We start from the raw sequence: 26,268 nt of genomic DNA on the forward strand, positions 1-26,268 counted from the left end.
TATATAAATGATGGACTAACAAATAGTATGTTAACATCAGTCACAATTATAAATTGTATTTGCTGACAAGTCATTTTATTGACCTTTTTATCGATATATTAAAATGTTTAAAACATTCTAGCCGTTTTCAATTTATCATTTTATCAATCTTATGGATACACTGAACTATAACGTTTATCAAAATATATGTTTTTTTTCAGTTTTTTTTCTATGCAGCAATGTTAAGGCTGCCTTAAGCATTAAAATTAATTCAAAACATCTTGTTTCGATTTCAATGTATATACTGAATGTTAACCCCCTTCCCCGCAGTCACGCATTTTAACGCATATACCAATTTCCTATTTATGACGCAAAATCACGCATTCACCGTTTCCCCGCAATCGCGCATTTTCACGCACTTTAAAAAGTTCATTAAATCTTCAATTTATTGCCAAATTTCAACTATTGCTTAATCTTGTAAAATAAGAAAAATTTATATTCTTATGAAAAATTTATATCATGATATTATTTACGCTAAACTTTAGAGAAACTTGTACCCTTCTAGAAAGAAAATTGTAACGTATAATTTCTATGACGTGAGGATTCAGTTTATTTTGCACAACAATTTTTTAAGTTGTAAAGTGTAAACGGTCTGGAAATTGTACAAATTGTACAAAGAGATATCTTATCCTTGAAAACCTGGAAAATTTTCAATCAAATTATACTTAACTTTTGAAATCAACAACCTCTCCCATATACAATCTTAATAAGTATGTATATTGTCATTAACAGGCTGGCTTACTATGAAGGAAAGAACTGGACAATTTTATTTGTTTTTGTAAAGCTGTAGTATTATCACATGACTTTCATACTTGTTGGAAAAAAAACAGTATACCAGTACCCCACTCGTTACAATGCCATTGACATTTCAACAGTTTTTATCTTAATTCTTAAAGAGCTAAAACATTAGAATTTAGCATACAATTACTTTTTATTACAAATTTACAGGGGGTTATTAAAATGATCTTGGACTCATGCCAACTATGTTGTCGGTGCTTTGTAAGGAACATAAAACAACTAACATTTAAGAAGTGTAGGAAATCTATGCTTAATACTTAAAAAAGTATCGACAGTTAAAGCTTGCTACGTTAATAATTTGACAAATGATCATTTTATCATTAACAAAGATATTATATGATCACTGTAGGTCAAAATGTGGCCATTGATTTCTGTAACGTCCATCAAGGTCTTGATAAGGTTCCGTGGGGTTAAATGAAGACAGAATCAGGTCTTTACGCTTTTACAATTTCATTAATGGCTGACTTCAATGCATGTTATTGTCAATGGATTTATATACGACAGGAACATGCTCATATGAATATGCCAAGGGATTTACGATAATATGTCAATGGACTTAAAGATAGAGGTAAAAATTACAATATTTACGAAACAAATAAAAGGTGCTTATAAAAATGACTATTGAATGACAAATGCTCATAACACAAAAGTTTCCTCCATTACACCAAGGTAGAAACTGCGTCATGTTTTGAACTTATGCCTCTTGGACATATACTTTCTTACAAAAACATAGACAGCTCAGTTAAAATATAATATAATGATTGATGGCTTATTGTATAAATAATAAAAGAATACAAAATATATCTGTTAAATTTCCTTGATGCAGCTTCAGGCGGTTTTGATATTATGTGGCTTGTATGTGGACGTTTTGATTACTCCTCGTACATATTAATTTAAGCCGCATATGGCCCTCACTTCATGCCGTTTTGAACTTGATATTAAAACATGATAAACGAGCATTTCTAATTCACTTAAAATGCAATTGAATGCATTTGAAAATGATTGTTACTTTGGTGTATAGTTTACGTAATCACTTAATGATATAAACATGTTGCTGTTTGCATAATGGATATGTGCCTTTTGGTGCATTCTTGCAGTTTATCAAATGAACGGCTAAACGGATGACTGATTTTAACATATTTTGAGTATTTAAAAGCGTAGATACTCATTTTACACACAAAAGTCCGGTGTTCAGAAACGTGAGAAGGACTTGTTATACAGGAGATATATACAAGAGTTATAGACAAGCAGACACGATAACTAAATTCCAGTTAATTGTTGTATTGACTTTTTCATCTATCAGTGTTGAAGGGATTAAATCTGTGCATTTCAGAAAAGGAACAGGCGCTTCATGGGTAAGTTAATCAAATAAAGACTCTAATAATTTGGGCGTTATTTTTTTAAAGAAAGCAAGACGAATGTTCAAACACATCAAAATTAATAGAGGACAAGATCTATATGGGAACCAATTGTGTCCCGTTTTAGCAGGCTTATTCGTGTATTCTATAAAGCAGAATTTATTTAGACAAGAAGATACAAAAATATATGCTTATATTTGTAAATATTTTGCATCTATTTGGGTTATAAATTATGAAAATATCGAATTTCTAAAAAAAAAAAAAAAGGTAATCATGAGCTTTCCAAAGTATTCAAAATTCTATTTCTGCAATCATCACCTACGCCTTTACATTTTCAATAACTTTATTGAACACAATTATGATATTGTAAATTGAAATTTAAAATCCAAACAGTTTTAACTTCTTCATTTGTTTTTCTATCTAAACATGGTTCTTTTGTTGTTTTTATGTTTTCTTTTAAAATACTTTTCATACTTTATATTTTATGTCCTTAAAAACTTACAAATGAGAAGAAAACACTCCAGACGGCCGTTAACTCAACATTAAGAAAAAAATGACGAATACATTATTAATCAACAATAGCTAACTGTCACTTTTGCCGGTCGATGATTGCAAAAAAATGACCTGTTCTTGGTATCAAGAACAATTAAGGATTCTTTTCCTGCTAGCTAGCACCTGCTACAAAACAGGATCTCGGTTTATACGGTCTCATCCGAAGGACTGATCTTTACATTCTGCGAAGCGATTCGAATCCGCAAGGTATGGATTCCCGCTTTTTTCGTGGATCTAGAGCATATACTTTAAACTCTGAACCACGCTGGCGACAAGTTGTAAAATTAAGCAAGACTTTTATTCAAAGAACAGTATATACAGTTGTAATAAAACTTTAAATTTGATATATTTTTTCAGTCTATGGTCTACTATTTAATAATGAATTAAAATGGAATATGAAGATAACGAAAAAAATCAAACACAAAAGTCTAGTATCTTAGTATGATAAATAGCCTAACAATTTGCTTGAAAAAAGTCAATAAACATGCGCATTGTTGATAGATTTTATTTTCATAAAAATGTTATTTTTATTATCCATAGAATTTGCAAAAAAAAAAAACAAAAAAAAAAGAAAAAAAAAAACTTCCTTGTGCAAGTCTAACTATGAGAATTTACTTATGAACATTTGTATATGGAAGACTGAAAATATATAACGAATATAAATAAGTCAAAAACAAGCTTCCGATGGATTAAAATCTATTTTGTGTGTACTTTTTGCAAAAAAAAATTGTTGAAATATTCAAACATTCTTTAACATTTTCTTATTTTATTAACATCAAGCACTTCGGACTTCCCTGTTCATTAGAAGTTTAAGAGTTAAGGAGCAAATAATTAATAGCAGTTCCCTTCTGTGCTATTTTATTTAAATTGTGTCATTTAATACTCATTTAAATATTTTTTTGCAATAGTTTATATGGAAAAAACCTAAACCATAGTATGAAGTGACTGGCAACACAGCTTTCCAAAGAGATTTTTTTAACAAAAAAATTGCGATGTCGTTATCCAAGTACAAATCAACACAAGAGACCACAAACACTGCTAGACTGGCGAGGCTCATACTGGGACCCTGTACTGATGTGTTACGTGAAATTCTTAAAAAGGAAATTCCTCCGTCTGAACTGTCTAAAGAAGTGAAACAATGGACTGATGATCTCAAGAAAAACAAAAAATGGAAACATCTAAATCAATCACAAGTTGACATCATTTTCCCCAAACCAACATATCAGTATAGGGGAGACTACTCAGACTTGGATATATCTATCTTGTACATCATTCTTCGGAATGTAAGTAAAATACCTCCACATTCTAAGGGTTGGGGCGAGAATCCAGATCCAGCCGATAGAAGTGTTGCCGCGAATATCGAACGAATTCGACTTCTGCGGAATAAATACTACGGCCACTCTGCCGATATATCTCTTTCCAACTCAGAATTTAGTCAGGAATGGCAAAACATCTTGGATTTCGTTGTTGAAATGGAGCGACATATAGGGACGTCAACTATGTACCAGGAATCTGTGAAGGAAGCCAAAACTTGCTCTATGGACCCTGAAATTGAACATAGATACATTAGCCGACTTGGGGTTGTTGATGTCCTACAGTCATCTATGTCTAAATTATCAGGTACATATAATTTCAGATAGAGGCTCAATGTGCTGAATAACTGGTAATTTTCATTTATTTTATATACTCACCATTTTATACACTAAAATATGGGACAGAATGCAGCGAAAGAATTGTAATTGTAAAGAATAGAAACATAAATCAATACGATTGACCTATATTGAAAATAAATCTTGATGCAAATATTGTGGATTAAAGGCTGTAAATATTGACCTTGATTGTTATCCTGCAAAGTAAGTTAGTTAGAAAGTAATTTTGCTTTTCTTTATTAGCCAAATCAAACTTAACTATATAAAAGATTAGCATTTCAAGGATTTATTTTTATTTTGCTGTGTAAAATTGCGAATAGATAGATTTACTGTTGATGTGTCAAATATAATCGAAAGATATTGAGAAAAAAAGATAAATTTGATAAAATTCCTAACATCAACTAAGCAGAGTTGAGATTATAAATATAAGTGGAAACTTAAGCGGGACGCAGATATAGCGATTTGTCCTGAAAAAATGGTTATATATTTTTTTATCGAGATGTTATTTTAGCGATTTTAAAATGCATATTAAAAAAGCTATTTCAAGTAAAAATTAAAAAAGTAAGCTAAAAATTAATTTTTAGCGATATTTTATTTTTTTGTCATCTTCGCTAAAAATTCTACTTTTAATTTTACAAAACAACCTTCCCTTTTAATTTTATGAAATACTTTTTGAGAGTATTATAATTATAAAATATATTTTTAGAGAAGCTGAGTGACATAGAAAAGAAACTAAATTTGCGCATCGGTAAGTGATTAACGTGTTGATTGTTTTATCTCATTCATCTAATTGCATATTTTTCTCTGTGATTAATATGTTTAATATTGCCTTGATTATTTTCAGATCCAGAACTTGAAAAATCAATAGGTATGTTTATGTTTGGATGTGTTAAAAATTTTGGAAATCATAAACACTGTTCAATTTTTATCATCAAACCATAATAAACTATGTAATTTAACGAACCAAATTAAAAACAATCGTAACCTTTTCTGATAGAAAGATGATATTGGATGAGTTTGGATAACCCTAACCCTATAGTTAAAGTAAACATGATGTAACCATATAATCTCACAAGATTAAGAATTTATTGATACAGAAAAATGTTACTTTTAATGTTTATATCTTCAACACGTAAGTTATCTAGGATTGAAATAGTCATTTGAATTTGAAAGGGTCTGTCTATTCCGTTTAAAAACGTTTTTAGTGTTGTAAAATGTATTTATGAAAATATTATAAATAAAATTTCATTTTAAGGATAGCTAAAAGACACTAATGGTAATCTAACAACCAAGCTATATGATAAACGTGATGACTTTAACTTTTCTATCGTCAACTTCCCTTACTTTTGCAGCAATATACCTTCATCACCTGCATACGGAATATTTATATCTCAACTGATTCGATACGCAAGAGCATGCTCTACGTATGAACAATTTCTTAAACGAGGTAAATTATTGACAAGCAAGTTGACGAAACAAGAATATCAACAGTCTCGTTTAAAGTCATCATTTCGTTAATTCTATGGTCGATACAATGATCTTGTCAGCAAATACAATTTATCATTGAATGAAATGCTGACTGACGTTTTTCATACCAATTGTTAGTCCATTATTTATACACTGAATTGACCACGGATTTTTTCCGTTATTTCCTGATTATGACAAGGAGTACAGGGTGGATGTGACCGGTCGGCAGGGGATGCTCACTCCTCCATGGCACCTGATCCCACCTCTGATGTTTCGGGGGTCCGTGTTTGCTCTGCTCTTATTTTGTATATTTGTTTAATGGACGTTGAGATTGAATACTGTTCGTTATTTTCAAATCCTTCTGATACAAACAAAAATTGGATTCCTGGATTGGTGTATATTTTTTTTGGCTTAATTGCATTGTAAATAATGTACACAATAAACTTCTAAAATATTAAGAAATTGTAAACCTTTTGTAATATTCAAAAGAATGCCCTTCTGAAACTACAATGTATCCTTATAATTCTATACAAATATTTTTAACTTAAAATTTCATTTTTGAGAAAATTGAAATAAAAATAAAAACTGAGCGGTAAAAGGTATTCATTTTACTCATTTTAACATGACCAAAGTGGTTATTTTCAATTTTTTTTTGACAAAAGTTTGCTGGTATCATCTGTCACTAATTGTTTATTCTTGGCTTAATGACAATCCAGAATTACAGCAAACATTATACACAACAATATTTTTATATAACAGCTAAAAAAATTACTCTGCAAGTATAAAAGTAAGCCAAACACGAATAAGTTTATCTTGAAATTTTAAAACAAATATATCATAATTAGGGTTTTTTAAATACATGATAGAAGCAACAATGGTAATGGTCAACGATCATCATAAGGAAACGGAGAAAGTCCTTGTTAAAACCCGGGCATTTGACAGAGCAAAGAAATTGTTAGAGAAAAACAGACACGTGGTGATTAAAGGTGTACCTGGAGCAGGGAAAACTACACTAGCAAACTGTTTGTTGAAAATTTTTATGGATAGAGGGAAACGACCTTTTCAAGTCTTTGAGATGTCCAAACTCTACGGACGGGTGTCACCATTTGACAACTTGGCGATATTCATCGATAATGCGTTCGGTAAATCATCATTTTCTATAAACGAATTTAATGATTTCATAAATATGAAAAACATCATAGAATCTCTTGTGAAATCCTACGACAGTGGAATGGGAAATATCCTTATATTGACAGTCAGAAACGATATTTATATGGAAATTGCCGCTAAACAGAAAAGTGACGGTTTACTTTTTACATCAGTGACTGATTTATCAATCGGTGAGTATGCTTTAGAATCTGAAGAGTTCATCATGTTTCTGAACAATTATAACCTTCCAGAAAATATTACAAAAAACGTAAAATTAAGACAGGTCGATTTATACTTACCCTTGGGATTTCCACAGTGTTGCAGACTAGCTCGTGAGAATCCTGATTTCGGAAATGATCTTTCAAATTTTCTCAGTAGTCCTTCTGATTTCCTCAAAGAGTATTTGAAAACTCTGATATCAGAAAGAGCTGTTAAAACGGCAGTGCTGATATACATTCTACTGAAAGGTGAAAATGTGGATTCCTCGCTGTTCTCTGATCAGAAAGATCGGAAAATGAAACTGATTGCATTAAATATGCTTGAATTAAGTCCCCATCGTCTCAGTGAATTTCATGAAAGTGTTAAGGTTTTTGAAGGTTTTTTGATAATTTATGATAAAACAAACGATTCGTATTCCTTTTCCCATAGCTCAGTGCTAGACACTTTATTTAATATTTTGATTGTCACTATTCCCAAAAAAACAATTCTGAACTGCCATCATGTTTTGCTACAAAGATTGACAACAAATCAGTATCTAAAATGTACAAAGGTACAGGTTGATGCAGGATTGTTTTCAATTGTTTCTTGTAGGATTATTAAAATTTTGCGAAATGGCGTGCCCGATGGATATGAATCCATTTCTTTGTTAGATTTATGGAATGACAAAGGATTTTATGAATATATATTAGCAGATCAAGTCTGTAGGAATCACTTTGAAGAATGTGTTGATTCAGATGGAAACGCATTACTGGTGCATTTCGGAAAATCAGGGCACATCGGTTGGGTAAAATATTTGTTACAAAATAATAGTGATGAAACACAAAAGTATAGATCCCTTAATGTTGCAAGCAGAGAAAACCATGTGAATATCGTCAATATGATTTTATCAGCTAATACTAAATTTGATTTAAAGACTTGTTTTAACGCAGTACAAAGTGGAAATTTAGATTTATTATTGAAACTGTGTAAGTCTGTAGATTTGAATCATATGTGTCCATCTCTTGTAAGGACTGGCACTACTCATAGTTTAATACAGGAGATTTTTTCATCAGGACAGATTAATTTAGGGCAGCCTCTACTTGAAAAATATCCTATATTAATAGATATAAAATCTTCACATGGCGAAAGTGTATTACATTCTGCATCACTATTAGGGGAATTCAGCATAATCAAATTTCTAGTAGGTAATTACCCACATTTAATTGACGTCAAAAACAAATACGGGTACACAGCTTTACATTGTGCATGTATCAGTGGAGACACAAAAGTAATTTCCTTTTTGATAGAAAAAGGTTTGAATATTACTGCACAGACCCTTGATGGCGAAAACATCCTTCATATTGCATCTAAACATGGTAAGTATAATGCATGTGTGTTCCTTGTCACTAATTATCCACAAGTCATCAACGTCAAAGACAATGAAGGTTACACAGTATTACACGCTGCCTGTGTAAATGGAGACAAAAAATTGATTTCTTTATTAATAGAGAAAGGTTTGGATATTAATGCACTGTCAAATGATGGGAAAAGTGTCCTTCATATTGCATGTCTTAAAGGTATGTATGATGCGTGTGAGTACCTTCTCACTAAATATCCTCAATTACTTGACGTCAAAGACAAGAAGGGATACACAGTTTTACACTATGCATGTGCAAACGGAGACAGGAAATTGATTTCTTTTCTGATAGAGAAAGGTTTGGATATTGATGCACTAACAAATAATGGGGAAAGTGTCCTTCATATTGCATGTTTATGCGGTAAGTATGATGCATGTGAGTTCCTTCTCACTCATTATCCACAATTAATTGACATCAAAGATAATAACGGTTTCACAGTATTGCACAATGCATGTGCAAATGAAAACAGAAAATTAATTTATTTTCTAATAGAGAATGGTTTGGATATTAATACACTGACAAATAATGGGGAAAGTGTCCTTCATATTGCATGTTTATGCGGTAAGTATGATGCATGTGAGTTCCTTCTCACTAATTTCCCACAATTAATTGACGTCAAAAACAGCAAAAGATTCACAGTATTACACTACGCATGTGCAAATGGAGACAAGAAATTGATTTCCTTTCTGATAGAGAAAGGTTTGGATATTAATGCACTGACAAATAATGGGAAAAGTGTCCTTCATATTGCATGTTTTTATGGTAATTATGATGCATGTGAGTTCCTTGTCACTCATTATCCACACTTAATTGACGTAAGAGACAATAATGGGTGCACAGTATTACACTCTTCATGTGTATCTGGAGACAGAAAATTGATTTCTTTTCTTGTAGGGAAAGGTTTGGATATTAATGCACTGACAAATAATGGGGAAAGCGGCCTTCACATTGCATGTTTATATGGTATGTATGATGCATGTGATTTCCTTGTCACTAATTTCCCACAATTAATTGATGTCAAAGACAATAACGGTGAAACAGTATTGCACAAAGCATGTGAAAATGGAGACAGAAAATTGATTTCTTTTCTGGCAGGGAAAGGTTTGGATATTAATGCACTGACAAATAATAGGGAAAGTGTCCTTCATATTGCATGTTTATATGGTAAGTTTGATGCATGTGAGTTCCTTGTCACTAATTTCCCACAATTAATTGATGTCAAAGACAATAACGGTGAAACAGTATTGCACAAAGCATGTGAAAATGGAGACAGAAAATTGATTTCTTTTCTGGTAGGGAAAGGTTTTGATATTAATGCACTGACAAATAATGGGGAAAGTGTCCTTCATATTGCCTGTCATGATGGTAATTATGATGCATGTGAGTTCCTTATCACTAATTATCCACAATTAATTGACGTCAGGGACGATAACGGTTACACAGTGTTACACTCTTCATGTGAAAATGGGAACAGAAAACTGATTTCTTTTCTGATAGAGAAAGGTATGGATATTAATGCACTGACAAATAATGGGAAGAGTCTCCTTCATATTGCCTGTCATGATGGTAAGTATGATGCATGTGAGTTCCTTATCACTAAATATCCACAATTAATTGACGTCAAAGACAATGACGGTTACTCAGCATTACACTCTTCATGCGTAAATGGAGACAGAAAATTGATTTCTTTTCTGGTAGGGAAAGGTTTGGATATTAATGCATTGACAAATAATAGGGAAAGTGTCCTTCATATTGCATGTTTACATGGTAAGTATGATGCATGTGAGTTCCTTGTCACTAATTTCCCGAAATTAATTGACCTCAAAGACAATAACGGTTACACAGTATTGCACAAAGCTTGTGCTAATGGAGACAGAAAATTGATTTCTTTTCTGATAGGGAAAGGTTTGGATTTTAATGCACTGACAAATAATGGGGAAAGTGTCTTTCATATTGCCTCTCATGATGGTAAGTATGATGCATGTGAGTTTCTTATCACTAAATATCCACAATTAATTGACGTCAGGGACGATAACGGTTACACAGTATTACACTCGGCATGTGTAAATGGGAACAGAAAATTGATTTCTTTTCTGATAGAGAATGGTTTTGATATTAATGCACAGACAAAGATTGGGAAAAGTGTCCTTCATATTGCATGTTTTTATGGTAATTATGATGCATGTGAGTTCTTTGTCACTAATTATCCACAATTAATTGACGTAAGAGACAATAGCGGTTACTCAGTATTACACTCTTCATGTGTATCTGGAGACAGAAAATTGATTTCTTTTCTTGTAGGCAAAGGTTTGGATATTAATGCACTGACAAATAATGGGAAAAGCGTCCTTCACATTGCATGTTTTTACTGTAACTATGATGCATGTGAGTTTCTTGTCACTCATTATCCACACTTAATTGACGTCAAAGACTATAGCGGTTACTCAGCATTACACTTTTCATGTTTAAACGGAGACAGAAAATTGATTTCTTTTCTGGTAGGGAAAGGTTTGGATATAAATGCACGGACAAATGATGGGGAAAGTGTCCTTCATATTGCATGTTTATATGGTAAGTATGATGCATGTGAGTTCTTTGTCACTAATTTCCCAAAATTAATTGACGTCAAAGACAAAAAAGGATACACAGTATTGCACAAAGCATGTAAAAATGGAGACAGAAAATTGATTTCTTTTCTGATAGGGAAAGGTTTAGATATAAACGCAAAGACAAATTTTGGGGAAAGTGTCCTTCATATTGCATGTTGTCACGGTAGGTATGATGCATGTGAATTCCTTGTCACTAATTATCCAAAATTAATTGACGTCAGAGACGATAACGGTTACACAGTATTACACTGGGCATGTAAAAATGGAGACAGAAAATTGATTTCTTTTCTGATAGGGAAAGGTTTGGATATTAATGCACTGACAAATAATGGGGAAAGTGTCCTTCATATTGCCTCTCATGATGGTAAGTATGATGCATGTGAGTTCCTTATCACTAATTATCCACAATTAATTGACGTCAGGGACGATAACGGTTACACAGTATTACACTCTTCGTGTGTAAATGGGAACAGAAAATTGATTTCTTTTCTGATAGAGAATGGTTTTGATATTAATGCAAAGACAAAGATTGGGAAAAGTGTCCTTCATATTGCATGTTTTTATGGTAATTATGATGCATGTGAGTTCCTTGTCACTAATTATCCACAATTAATTGACGTAAGAGACAATAATGGTTACACAGTATTACACTCTTCATGTAGAAATGGAGACAGAAAATTGATTTTCTTTCTGATTGAGAAAGGTTTTGATATTAATGCATTGACAAATAATGGGGAAAGTCTCCTTCATATTTCATGTTTATATAATAAGTATGATGCATGTGAGTTCCTTGTCACTAATTTCCCACAATTAATTGATGTCAAAGACAATAACGAGTACACAGTATTGCACAAAGTATGTGAAAATGGAGACAGTAAATTGATTTTGTTTCTGGTAGAGAAAGGTTTGGATATTAATGCACTGACAAATAATGGGGAAAGTGTCCTTCATATTGCATGTTTTTACCGTAACTACGATGCATGTGAGTTCCTTATCAGTCATTATCCACACTTAATTGACGTCAAAGACTATAGCAGTTACTCAGCATTACACTTTTCATGTGTAAATGGGGACAGAAAATTGATTTCTTTTCTGGTAGAGATAGGTTTGGATATCAATGCACTGACAAATAATGGAGAAAGTGCGCTTCATATTGCATGCCGTATTGGTAATTATGATGCATGTGAGTTCCTTATCACTAATTATCCACAATTAAATGACGTAAGAGACAATAATGGGTGCACAGTATTACACTCTTCATGTGTATCTGGAGACAGAAAATTGATTTCTTTTCTGGTAGAGAAAGGTTTGGATATAAATGCACTGACAACTAATAGGGAAAGTGTCCTTCATATTGCATGTCGTTGTGGTAAGTACGATGCATGTGAGTTCCTTATCACTAAATATCCAAAATTAATTGACGTAAAAGACAATGACGGTTACTCAGCATTACACTCTTCATGCGTAAATGGAGACAGAAAATTGATTTCTTTTCTGGTAAAGAAAGGTTTGGATATAAATGAACTGACAAATGATGGGGAAAATGTCCTTCATATTGCATGTTTTAATGGTAAATATGATGCATGTGAGTTCCTTGTCACTAATTATCCACAATTAATTGACGTCAGAGACAACAAGAGGTTCACAGTATTACACTGGACATGTGTAATTGGAGACAGAAAATTGATTTCTTTTCTGATAGAGAAAGGTTTGAATATTAATGCACTGACATATAATGGGGACAGTGTCCTACATATTGCATGTCGAAATGGCAATATAGATTTATGTAAATTTACTGTACATTATTACCCACAGTTAGTTCATGCAAAAAACTATTCTGGTATTTCTGTATTACATGATGCAGCATTAAGTGGAAATCTAGAACTTTTTAAGTATATGGTTAGTGAAGGTTTGAATGTACATTGTATGACAAATGATGGCAGATCAGTTTTAGATTTCATCGACAAAAGCAATATCTGTTTCAATGCATATTTGGAAAAACATTTCCCTCAATTATTTTATTTAAAGGAAAGACGTGAAAAGCACGCCTCTAATAAGAAGAAATGTCAAATTTTATAACCCGCTTATATGTTTTAAATTATAATTTATAATGGATTAAAATTCAGTATCGTTTAAATGAATTTATCATACATGTAGACATTTGAATCCAAAATAGATATCTTTATTGTTCATGGATATTTATTTTTTGGTTATTTTTATCAAGGATTTTTAGTGTATGACAGGCTCACCATTGTGTAAAAAACATGCCAAAGTTGTTTCCGTCTTGTTACATGTAATAAGAACACATTTCCATACTATTCATGACGGAGATTTTCTCAATATATGTGTTTGACTTTTTATACAGTGTACGTAAATTTTCTTTTGTCCTGATGAATTGTTTTTTTCATAATACCATTTTTTGTATTCATAGTTTTATTTTACAATAAGATATGTATTTAACACTATTAACTGTGTTTTTTGTGATAAAAAATGTTTTGGTGTTGCATTTGAAATGTTAAGTTATATCAAATTCAAAGATTTTTTTTCGATAGTAAATAAAATAAATGTATCAAAATGAGATCGTTTTAGATTCTTTCCTTTCCACGATTGTAAAAAAAATCATATAAATTTAGCAAAATAAAAATATTATTATATTTACAAGCTTTGAAATCCACAGATATTTAACATTTAGAACAAAATATTCATTGCCATCTCTGATGACGTTAAAAGTATCAAGAATGACAACTCAATGTACTAAAGACAGAACGTCCGATCTTGTGGTAGTACCTACTTTCTATTATGAATTATGTGCAAGAAATTGTTTTACACCATGGACAAATTATGAAAGGCAGACCTGAACACATTGTTTGCATAGGAAGGATATGAGAATAACGAACAGTATTCAATCTCAGAGTCCATAAAACAATACATAATATGAGGAGAGCAAATAGGGACCTCCGAAACATCAGAGGTGGGATCAGGTGTCATGAAAGATTAAGCATCTCCTGCTAACCGGTCACATCCGCCGTGTGCTTCTTGTCATGATCGGGAAATAAAGGGAAAATCCGTCGTCAATTCATTGTAGAAATAATTGACTAAGAATAAGTTTGAACAAGAGGCCCATGGGCCACATCGCTCACCTGAGCACTGTGGCTAGGAAAAAGCGGAATTGGTTTATACTGGAAAAGCTTAAATCCAAAAGTAGTTCCATGACCAATCATGGCTTTGCTATTCTTGAGAAGAAGAATTTAAAAGAATTTTCCTATACATTTCTATGTAAAACTTTAGTCGGCCATTTTGGCTCCGCCCTACCCATGGGGGTCATGATTTGAACAAACTTGAATCTACACTACCTGAGGATGCTTCCATATAAATATGATCAATTATGGCTTTGCTATTCTTGAGAAGATTTTTAAAGAATTTTCCTATACATTTCTATGTAATATTTGGTCGGTTATTTTGGCCCCGCCCTTCCCCTGGGGGTCATGATTTGAACAAACTTGAATCTACACTACATGAGGATGCTTCCATATAAATATGATCAATTATGACTTTGCTATTCTTGATAAAAAGATTTCTAAAGAATTTTCCTATATATTTCTATGTAAAACTTTGGTCGGCCATTTTGGCTCTGCCCTACGCCTGGGGGTCATGATTTGAATAAATCTGAATATACACTACCTGAGGATGCTTCCATATAAATATGATCGATTATGGCTTTGCTATTCTTGAGGAGAAGATTTTTAAAGAATTTTCCTATATATATCTATGTAAAACTTTGGTCGGCCATTTTGGCCCCGCCCTACCCCTGGGGGTCAAGATTTGAACAAACTTGAATCTACACTACCTAAGGATGTTTCCCCATAAGTTTCATCTTTCCTGGCACAGTTGTTCTTGAGAAGAAGATTTTAAAAATACACCGTTAATTTTTCACTAATTGCTAATTATCTCCCCTTGAAAGAGGGCATGACCCTTCATTTGAACAAATCTGAATCCCCTTCACCTAAGGATACTTTGTGGCAAGTTTGGTTGAAATTGGCCCAGTGGTTCTTCAGAAGAAGATGAAAATGTGAAAAGTTTACAACAACGACGCCGACGACAACGACGACTACGAAGACGACGACAACGACGACAGACAACGGACAAATTGTGATCAGAAAAGCTCACTTGAGCCTTTGGCTCAGGTGAGCTAAAAACGTCAGTCAGCATTTGACTCAATGATAAATTGTATTTGCTGACAAAGTCATTGTGTCGACTTTAGAACTTTCGAAATTGTTTCATCAACTTGATTGTCAATAATTTATCTCGTTTTAGAAATAGTTCATACGTAGAACAAGCTTTTGCGTATCGAATCAACTGAGATAAATACACCCCATATGCAGTTGATGAAAGTATATTGCTGAATAAGTTAGGGAAGTTGACGATAGAAAAGTCATCAGGTTTATCATATAACTGGGTTGTTACATGTGTTTACCATCAATGTCTTTTTCAAGTAAAATATCCAAGTCTGTAACAGATGCGTCAGACTCTGTGGTATCTTTTATCATAAGCTCAACAGGAAGCCGAAAAATGAGAATATTTGGCGTACTACTAATTTTAGCGCTTTTGGCGTAAGAGCCCTTGAACACTTGAACACTTAAATTTATTGTGCGCTAACGGATTTCTTAATATTATATTTACGCAGCTAGGATAAGGCTGCCCGTAAAATATCAAACTGTTCAAACTGTAGTAACTTCTCTGAACTACCTAGATATGACGTCATAATAGAATATGACGTCAAGTCACTGCATAGTTGAGCTGACATGACGGGGAAAGTGTCATAATTATTACACGGCATGTAGATTTATTATGGGGATTTGTGTTTAATTCAAGAGTAAGGCTTGTTTTTTAAGCTTGTGTGTGCTGTTATTATGTTTAACATTTGATGTTTAAATATCTCTATTCCTTTTGCTTGTCCGATATGCGTATATTCAAGCAATAACCAAAAAATATGAAACGCTCCCCTTAAACTTCCGTAGACAGAGTAAGAATTTTTAAATCGTGTTTATATTGGACTGGCACAAGTGAAAGACAAGGATAAATTGAAGATATTTTGCGTGAATTTAAAAGAGAAATATGTCTTCTAACTGAACATTGCTGGGGGATCGTATGTATTTTATCCGCTTTTGTATAAATCGCGAAAATGAGTGGAAAATACCCTTCTTACGTTGGTAATTTTAATTTATTGTAAAATATTTTCTTAAGAAGAACAAATTAAACCTGCCCCCAGCACTTTTTAAGTACCATGGATCACGATGAATTGATCTATATAACAAACTGTGCACAATAATTGTGTTATGCGCTTGTGCCGATGCGATTTTTGTGCAACATTTAAGAATATCAAAAGAATATCAAAAATGTCCGTCACGTGATCAACACAGTCATCTGGCATCACAGAAATGCTTTATTATAATACCTGATTAAACTGTTATCTCAAGTTGACTGCAATTTAAAGTAAGGATAACAGATTGAAATTAAAATCTAGCTCGAAATAAAACGTATGTTTTAAGACATTTTAAGCCTTCGGACAGCCTTATCATAACTGCGTAGCTCTTCTGAGCCAAAGGCTCAAAGAGCTAGTGCTATGGCCATTTGTGCGATGTGCGTCGTGCGGTGTGCGTTAATATTTTAGAATATGGGCCATAACTCAAGAACCTCCTGGCCAAACGTTGTCAAATTTGTCACAGTGTATCCTTGGCCCAAGGGCTACCATTTATTCTTAAACTAAAAGAAGGACCTTAAAACAAGGGGTGATAATCAGGAAAATAAAATCAAAAGTACTGGATGCTAAAAAATCTTCTTCTCCAGAACCACCTGTCAGATTTTCACCAAACTTACATACAAGGGTCGCGATATGTTGAAAATTAAAATTTGTTCAAGGCATGACCCTGGGGCAAAGGGCTTGGTCACAAGGTTACTTCAAAGTTGACCAAAATTTATTAAAAAAACTTGATATTTTGCTTACTATAAAGACTAGGACCATCCAATCTTGTAAGTTGATGCATCTCAGGACTTCACATCACGGTAGGTCACGGTGAGCAACTTTCTAAATTTTACGGGCTTTTGTTTTCAAATTGATTTGGAGGCATATTTTGGACAATTTAAGACCTATGATTAGAAAACTTTGTCATAAACTTTGAATAAACTTGTAAAACAAACTATATACACCTGTCAAATGTTACTGTCAATAAAGGTCAGTAAACTGTTTTGTTACATATACACTGGGTGAAAAGTCCAGTTTCCGCAAAACTGAAACTATATGGAAACCTTGCTGAAACTTGGCGTTGAAGTTTCCTGTATGGTTTCCGCAATGCGGAAACTATATAATAGTTTCAGCAAGTTTCTGTAGGGTTTCCGTATGCTGAAACTATTAGGTTTGTTTCCAAATAGTTTCCGCAAAACGGAAACTAATGTTAAATTTAATGAAATGTCAATTTAACGATACTTTTTAGTTTCAGTAGGTTTCAATTTCCGGAAACTATTGATTTCGATTCCATATGGTTTCCGCATGCTGAAACCAGCTGAAACTTTTTCTTTTCTTTTTTTTCAAATGGGTAAAAAATCAATTCAAATGATTTTTTTTGCTATTGAGTTCGATTCCATATGGTTTCCGCATGCTGAAACCGAACTGAAACTTTTTCTATTTTTTTTTTCAAAAGGGTAGAAAAATCAACTCATTATAATCTTTACTATTGATTTTGATTCTGTATGGTTTTCGCATGCTGAAACCGAATTGAAACTGTTTTTTATTATATTTTTTTTTTCAAAAGGGTAGAAAAATCAACTCATATCATATTTTTATTTATTTATACATTTTAAAAAATTGTTTTATTTTTAAATACAAGGTAACTTCTACTTCATATTCAGATTTTGAGATGTGCTCTGTGTAAACTTACACATACCGATATTGATATCAATGATAAGCACTTTATACAAGATCCTTGCTTCATATTAATTTATTTCATATTGTGCTGAAAAAATATCATTTTTAAACAAAATCGATTCCTCTCACCAGGATTTTCTACATTACCCAACTCGAGACTCCCCCTCGGGAATTAATTTTTTTCATAACATACATTATTTTCACAAAATATTACTTCCGTATGAGAACAAATCAAGGGTTATATATGGAGGTTCCTCTGTCTACAATTACATTTAATGTTAATTTGTTCAAAAAAGAAAATTAGTGTGTCTTCATGGTGTATGAAATATAGATAATTACGAGAGCGAATGTTTACATTATCTGAGATAGCAAGTTTTGCATTTAAATTTCTTATACATGTATCTATATTCCTGAATGGAAAATTATCATTTCCATAATTCAATTTGTTAACAACACATACTGACTAGGAAGCCTTTTCACTATTCAGTGTTCAACATAGATATATAGTGCAATAGTTACTAGTTGTTTTTTATAATTACATTGATTTAATATCTACATATATGTATTTTTATCTCCGTTCTCATGAATACATTTTATTCGTTTAATAGGCGTTAATCTTATTCGAAAGCCGCGGGTAAATATTGCAAGAAAACATGTCCTAGCCTGAACATTTGATGCCATGATTCTTAAGATCTGCAGCATATTATGTCAATCTAATTAAAATTAAATCGTCTCATTTGTTACCCAAATGCTTATTCGCACGAGGAAGACTTATTAATGTAAAAGTCTGTTTTTGTGAAACAATACCCTGGGAACAAATGGAAAATCTCGTTTTAATTAGATTGCAAGTTATGTATAGGCATTTTATTTATTTATTTATTTTTCAAATATCTTGCTTTCGTGATTAATGAAATATTACTGAAAACGCGGTACCTATACTTTTTAGTAATATGTTCAATTATATTCGTATTGAGATGTATAATGTGCTATATATTTGTGATTCAGAACACACTTTAAAAAAAAAAATAAAAGTAATATGTAAGTTGATCAAATTTTCAATCCTTTTCTTTGAACCCCACTCGCGGGCACCTGTCCTCACGTGCCACAGGTGGGGAGACACGTGTCGCGAAGACACCTGCTACCGTGTTGGTGTATTTTTTGTATATTCTATGTGGATTGAGAGGTTTTTCTACCTTAGAGGAACAATGGGCTGTGACCAGGCGTATTGTATACATACAGTACATGGTATACACAGTATAGTCACTAGTAATGACCCCAAGGTGTCTGAACATTCAAATTTTAAAAATTTTAAAATAAATCCCACACACACTATATAATATAACTTCACCTAAATCAAACAAATAAGATTGTTTTATAAAATATTTTATATAAAATGTTTCATATCAGCTATTTAGTTTGTTATGTGTTGGTCATTAAAAGAAAAAAAGGAAAAACCTCTCAGATATTTATCTATAGATAAATCTAATAAATAATAAAAATAATCTACAGGTAAGGAGAATATTTTCTAGTTCAATGACTATTTAAAACAAATTCAATATTATTTTACAATTTCTTTACAAAAAAATCGGCAATCACAAAAAAAATCGACAATTAATGGTATTCCTTGTTTGCCATCATTGTTAACTTCAAATATTGAAAATATTTAGAGATCGATGACACGCAACCTAATGAAAACACAGTCTATGAATTTTATTTCTTACCTTTTTTCTCAAGGTCACTTCTAAGTACACAATAAAACAACGCTTTATTTCTAATTTAGAGTCCAAAACAGAAAAGTGTGAGGTTATTACAATAATAAGGAAAAGATAAAAAAAAAAAGAAGATAAATACATTTAGTAAGCAACAATATACATGACATGTGTAAAGGTCTAAAGGACTATGACTACTATTACATGATATCATTTATAAAATTGCCTGTAAAATTAAGAGTTTCCGTATCTTCTGCATGTATTGAGTAATAACCAATAAATTTTTTTGTTCATCATCTAATGTTTTGTACCTTGACCTAAATGTAGGGAGAGGGCTAAAATAGGCTGTGCCTGCTGCCCAATCCTATTCACAATAACATCTGTGAATAAAATATTGTTTAAATTAAATCTAATGCTGAGAAGCAGCGCTATTTACTATTTTAAAATTGTACATGTAGATATTTTCTGAGATGGAAATTTTTAACAATTGATTAATAATTCTTATAACCCAAATTTTGCTTTTGAGTTTCACAAAAGTATAAAAAGCAATACCAGAGAGAGAGAGAGAGAGAGAGAGAGAGAGAGAGAGAGAGAGAGAGAGAGAGAGAGAGAGAGAGAGAGAGAGAGACTCATACAACACATTCTAATATAGTTTGTAATTTTTTTTCTTCGTTTTATTTATTATGTTACGAAGGTCAAAATTAATCATTATATAAGTCACTATATAACTGTTACAATGATTATAAACTCACACGTACTTTGTTAATTTATCTATTTTATTTTAGGATACAAATAGAAATGTATCCCGTAGATTAAGATTAAAAAAAACATATAAACATAAATTTGCAGACTTGTGGTAAAGTTTTAACCAGCTAATTCGTATCGCTTACTAGAAAAAGGGGGGGGGGGTAAATCGCTCTTGTTTGTGGATAATATGCCATCAGCATAACTTTGTTGACTTGTATACATTTTTTTTTACACAATAGGCTAAGTATATACATGTGTATATGATTTTCAATCTATTTGTAAAAATCTGGACAGTCCGTTTCAACAATTACCATAATCATGATAATAAGGGACTTGAAATACGGTTTTATACCAAAATTCGATTCCATGATCAATTTTATTTAAGCATTAAAACTGACAGGTTCATTCTGTTGTCATAAATGCAAGGACGTCTGCAATCAAAACGTAAAAAAAAAAATATTGCAAAAAGAGAAATTCAAAAACTAAGTTGAATTTTCCGTAGAGACTGACATTCAATCACTAGGTGGCGTATCGCGATAGAATTCTTCTCTCTCACTGGTTAGATTTTTAGTAGAAGAAAGAGGGACAAAATGGCGAAGAAAACACCAAAAACTTGCTCAAGAAAAACAACAGCAGTGAGAAGATCTTTTGACTCCACACAGAAGAAAGGCACCTCAAACGACAGATTAGATACAGGTAGTTATTTCTTAAAGTTCAGAGCACCTTTATTTTTTTTTAATTGTCTGCAATCGTAAGAATAAAGTCGGGTCAAAACGGCACGTTCCAAAAATTCAAATCGACCAATGTTCAGTTATAATTATTTTGAAAAAGCGCCTTGTAAATCATTCTCAGCTTAGGTTGTAATACGTATAATTAAGTGCTGTTAAAACGGCCGTATGCATTATGTACCATTGTATTTATCTTGCATGTTTTTCGTATGATTATTTATTAGAATTTGTTTTTCTGCATCGTCCCAATCATGTTAAAAAAAAATACGTGTTGTAGTATTCCGGAATTTTAAATGTAGGTTGGTTTTAGAGGATAATATCGTTATGAACTTGTATCCGGTGTTTACTTTTTCGGAAAATCGAAAGATTTGCCCCCACGCTTATGTTCTTTCAGAAAAGGTGAGCTTTGTTGTTCATTATAACTGCTGGATGTATTCATTGTTATTCGCAGGAGTAGTTTCTTGAATCCTACATTTATTTTTTGCTGAATTGTTTTTATTATTGATGGAAGACTGTGTTGCACAGCCGAGGAAGGGGTTGAATATATTTTTAACATACATGCAGTCTAGAATCATAAATATTAGACATGTTAGAGGGCATCATGTTGGTAGAATGTCATTGTGTAGTATTGTATCACTGTGAAATGCCAATTTGTACATGTTGTATAGTCATGAAAGTAAAATTCCTGAGAACTTGCAGATTTTGGGATATGAAAGGGACTTGATAATTTTCAGAATGCCTCACATTATTCAGGTTGAAGTATTTTATTAAGTTTCATACCATACATTACGATTTTGAAACATTGTCGTACGTGAACAAAATAGTTATACACGAAGATACATAAACATCTTTTCTTACAAGACATAATTATCATTAATTAAACGTGAAATGTTAAAATGATATTTATTTTAAATTAATAGATCAATTGTAATTTCATGCTGACACATATGCATGTTTTGATCTATATGAAACAATTAACACTATTTTAGCAACCTAAAACTTGATTTACCGGTAGTGTGCATGGTGTTATTGTTCATTAGAAATACCATATTTTTATTGTACCTTGTGTATTAAATGTGGTGCAGTTTCTAAATACATCAGAAATCACAACCATAAAAAATTATTCTCTTGATATGAACAGAACAGTATTTACCTGAAGTGTGTATTATGATAGACTGGAGCTTGATGAAATGGGCAATTGGCCATTTTCAAATTCTTAAGTTACATGTATTGATTCTTTATACAGTCATATACTTGTATTTATTTGTTACCCGTTAGAGAACTTTTTATTAATGTGGACACATCACCAACACAGTCTCATCCGAGGGACCAGTCTATATGTACTATATTGGATTCAGACCCGTGATGTAGGAATCAGCTCTTACTCCCCAACTCTAGACATGTCGCTCTAACCAATGGCAATGTGACCCATTATGAAAATTTAACATAATACTTTTATGATCTCTAAATTTTATTGACTTGATAAAATGACTGATACACAAATAAGATTTTTGTAATATCTCTGTTTATAGCTGTTTACCATTTGCCATATTTCTATCACTAATTAAATCAGTTTTCAACAATGGCCACTGAAGACTCCTAGTTCTGTGTTATTATACAAATGATCTTCCCTTGATGTAAAATAGAATATTAAATAAAATAAATTATCAAATGAATTATCATTTTGAATCGGAGAAGGCCTACATTTTTTAAACATAATTTAGATGTAGTCTTGCTTTTATGGAAAATTATATCTTATTTAATTTTTCTCACTCTCAGATATAATTGCATTTCAAAATCTTGTAAATTGAGGTTGTGATAGCCTGATAGGACCGCTAATTAGAATTAGACCAGAGTGTGACTGTGTCCATTTTAAAATGATACAATTTCTAATCATTTTTTCTTCTTTGTCATGTTTCCATTAGAATTTTCACTGCCTGTCAGGTGCAGGGGAATGGGCATGCAAGTGGTTTTGGGACCTTTCTGAGCTCATGCTAAAAACAAAAAAAGTTATAACTGTTATGTACTGTACTAACTCGATCTATTTTAATTTCAGATATCCATTGAACAAATCATCTGAAAACTAAATAAGGAGGAAGAATACTTCTGTTAAAAAGTATGTTTTAGTTGTTAGAACTTATGTAACTCTATTTTAGGAAATTAAGGACTAAAGCACCAAGTTTATGTTTTTATTTTCTATTGTTTTCTTAATCTCATTGTATAATTTAAAGCTCTCTATTTATCATAGTCAGTGGTTGTCAGTGGGTGAGGGGGGGTGGGGGTGGGGTGTAAGCTGCTTTCCTCTACTTTTTAAGCTTTATATAATATCTTGATATGTTCAGCATTTCCATCAAATTAACAGATGTTAACATTTTCTTAGAAAGTGTCATTTTGCAAGCTACCTACTAAAATTCTCTGATTTATTTAAAATAAGTATTTATAAGTATTTATAAACAGGCCTATTTATAGGTCGCCTTAGTAAACTCAGGTGACCTATTACTATCTGTTTTTGTCTGTCATTTGTTGACATTTGAACATTTTCAGCTTCTTCCTTGCAACTGCTCAACCAATTTCAACCAATTATGGTACAAAGCATCTACAATGAAGGGGAACAAAATTGTAAATATTATGATACCCCCCAATCTTTTTTACTCCTGAACATCAAGCAGTCAAACTGTTGGCATGATTGCAATGAGCACTGAGTCATCTACCATAATTATGAAATTCATGGCCCCAAGGTCAGGGGTTCTAGTACTAGGGTTGATCCATATAGCTCTTTGGAATAAATCAACCATTTATGATGAAAAAAAACTTAAGATTACATTTAGAAAATTTTGAAATGTGTGGACCCAGGGTTAGTGGTTCCTGTGGGGTGGGGTACACAACTGGTGGTTTTAAAATGGAATTGCATTTTATATTTATCAAACTGATCTACCTTTGGGTATTGAGTAACCAAAGAAAGCATGTTAAGTGTATAATTATGAAAAACAATGGTGCATCTTGCAAAATTTGGAACTTCATGGCTTTTTGTTTAAAACACAAACCAAATTCAGTTGAGTGAAAGTTGTTACATGATACCTATTAGGTCTATGGGCCTCTAGTTGTTATTCAAATAAAAAAATATTTTGATGAACAAGTAGAATGAAAGAAAATTCCTTAATTTATTCTGAAAATCAGAAACAAATCTATGCATATATATATTCAGGTACATTTAAATAAATTCATGTTTGTTTATTTCACTACCACTAATCAAGTGTTTAAAAGAGGCATCTTTAATAAACTAATGATATTTTACACTTGATAATTTTTTAGATTTCATTTTAAATCATTCTGATAAAAAAAAATGCTTAAAATGTGAAACTAATCAAACAAAAACTTGTACTAGAACAGCATTAGGGACTATGTCCATCAAATTAATATTAAATGTTAGATACTGGCTTAATCTAACAACATCCTGTAGAGTGTCACGTCAGAGGTCAAATTCTATTTATAATCAATCAAATAGTCAACTGCAAAATTATTGTATTTCATATATTGGAACGAATAAGTCTAGAGTTGTTCCGTATTTGACATCTGACTTGACCTTCTATGGGATGTTGTTAGATGTTGTGTAGCGAGTATGCGAGAGGATCTAACATGTTGTTTTATTTAGATTGGGATTTTGTTAAACTATATTTATATATATTTTCAATAGGTTGAAGTAACTGATGAGCAGATCAATCCAACTTGAACATGATATCATTTCTCCAATGATGAAAACAAATCTCTCTATACTCAAGCATTGATATTTTTAAAGTCAACTGAAACTGGAACAGGACATACATGCAGACTACAGTGATATGTTGCACAGTTCCGAAAACACGCAGCCACTAGCATAAGCATGATAAGTGTTAGTGGGTCCTCAAAAAATTAGAACCACTCAGGGACTTTTCTGTTTGTTGATGATGGACTACAAACTGAATTTTTAACAAAGGAATCCACCTTGGTGCTTATTGGCTACTTATGATGTGAAATTGTGCATTTCTTATACCAAGCAATTTTACATTCCCTTGATAATACTAGACTTGCATAAACCGAATTCAGGTTTAGTTGATTGATTGCAGGAATGCAGTTCTAAGTTCCTCTCGCAAGATTATATCTCTGATATATGAGACATCATTAAATGAAGACATTTTCTCTGTCCTCCTGTCGTGACTTGAGGGCTCGGACTTAGCTGTAAAAATGTTTATGATGCAAGAGAAAAATGTTCAACCCGATGTATGTAAATGTTGGTAATAACATTAAATATTCTTTGATAACTAGTGTTAGTGTGTTGTTGTTTATTCCAATATGAGAAATCAGGGGGAAAATGACTTTTGGTTGAAAACCAGGGCTAAATTGTGTAGTCAATACTACAGTTTCCGTTGCGGAAACCTATAGTATACCCTATATTTATCAATATTGTAAATGCATACTTGCCTATACCTCAAGTTTCAGCAAGTTTCTGTTGCGGAAACCATTGGTAAACCATATGTATTTCAACCGTATACGCATGCTAAAACCTTGCGTATACCTCAAGTTTCAGCAAGTTTCTGTTGCGGAAACCATTGGTAAACCATATGTATTTAACCGTATACGCATACTGAAACCTTGCGTATACCTTAAGTTTCAGCAAGTTTCAGTTGCGGAAACCTATGGTACACCATATGTATTTCAACAGTATACGCATGCTGAAACCTTGCGTATACCTCAAGTTTCAGCAAGTTTCAGTTGCGGAAACTATTTGGATTCGTGGACACCTTTGGTTTCCGCACTGCGGAAACTTGATGAAACTTGAAGTTTCCGCACTGAAACTTTGCAGAAACTATTAGTAACCTTAAGTTTCCGCAGAGTTTCAGTAGGGTTTCAGCCATGCGGAAACTGTATTTTTCATCCAGTGATAAGTA

At 32.3% G+C, this 26,268-nt stretch overlaps 1 protein-coding gene and 1 long non-coding RNA gene across 2 annotated transcripts; both read left to right on the top strand.

The window, feature by feature from the left end:
• The first annotated feature begins 3,739 nt into the window (after positions 1–3,739).
• Positions 3,740–11,919, top strand: LOC134242737 (putative ankyrin repeat protein RF_0381). Its single transcript, XM_062724860.1, has 14 exons — positions 3,740–4,367; positions 5,103–5,144; positions 5,241–5,264; positions 6,730–7,608; positions 8,518–8,586; positions 8,719–8,988; positions 9,121–9,189; positions 9,523–9,792; positions 9,925–10,194; positions 10,528–10,596; positions 10,729–10,812; positions 10,930–11,013; positions 11,533–11,601; positions 11,900–11,919. Exons 1-14 carry the CDS (start codon positions 3,740–3,742, stop codon positions 11,917–11,919), a joined length of 2,847 nt encoding a protein of 948 aa, XP_062580844.1.
• Positions 11,920–21,607: 9,688 nt separating this feature from the next.
• LOC134242735 (uncharacterized) lies at positions 21,608–25,271 on the top strand. Its single transcript, XR_009986911.1, has 3 exons — positions 21,608–21,742; positions 23,400–23,459; positions 25,038–25,271. It is a non-coding gene; the product is annotated as an uncharacterized LOC134242735 (long non-coding RNA).
• The last annotated feature ends 997 nt before the right edge of the window (positions 25,272–26,268 follow it).

This window comes from Saccostrea cucullata, unplaced genomic scaffold, assembly GCF_032062105.1.
Source record: "Saccostrea cucullata isolate Sc308-1 unplaced genomic scaffold, CSIRO_AGI_Scuc_v1 ctg2650, whole genome shotgun sequence".
Lineage (NCBI taxonomy): Eukaryota > Metazoa > Mollusca > Bivalvia > Ostreida > Ostreidae > Saccostrea > Saccostrea cuccullata.

Coding starts and splice junctions, on each gene's coding strand:
- LOC134242737 (XM_062724860.1), top strand. CDS start 3,740: ATGTCGTTATCCAAGTACAAATCAACACAAGAGACCACAAACACTGCT. Junction 7,609..8,517: donor AAGTGTTAAGGTTTTTGAAG/GTTTTTTGATAA, acceptor CCTTTTTGATAG/AAAAAGGTTTGAATATTACT. Junction 9,793..9,924: donor TCATATTGCATGTTTATATG/GTAAGTTTGATG, acceptor CTTTTCTGGTAG/GGAAAGGTTTTGATATTAAT.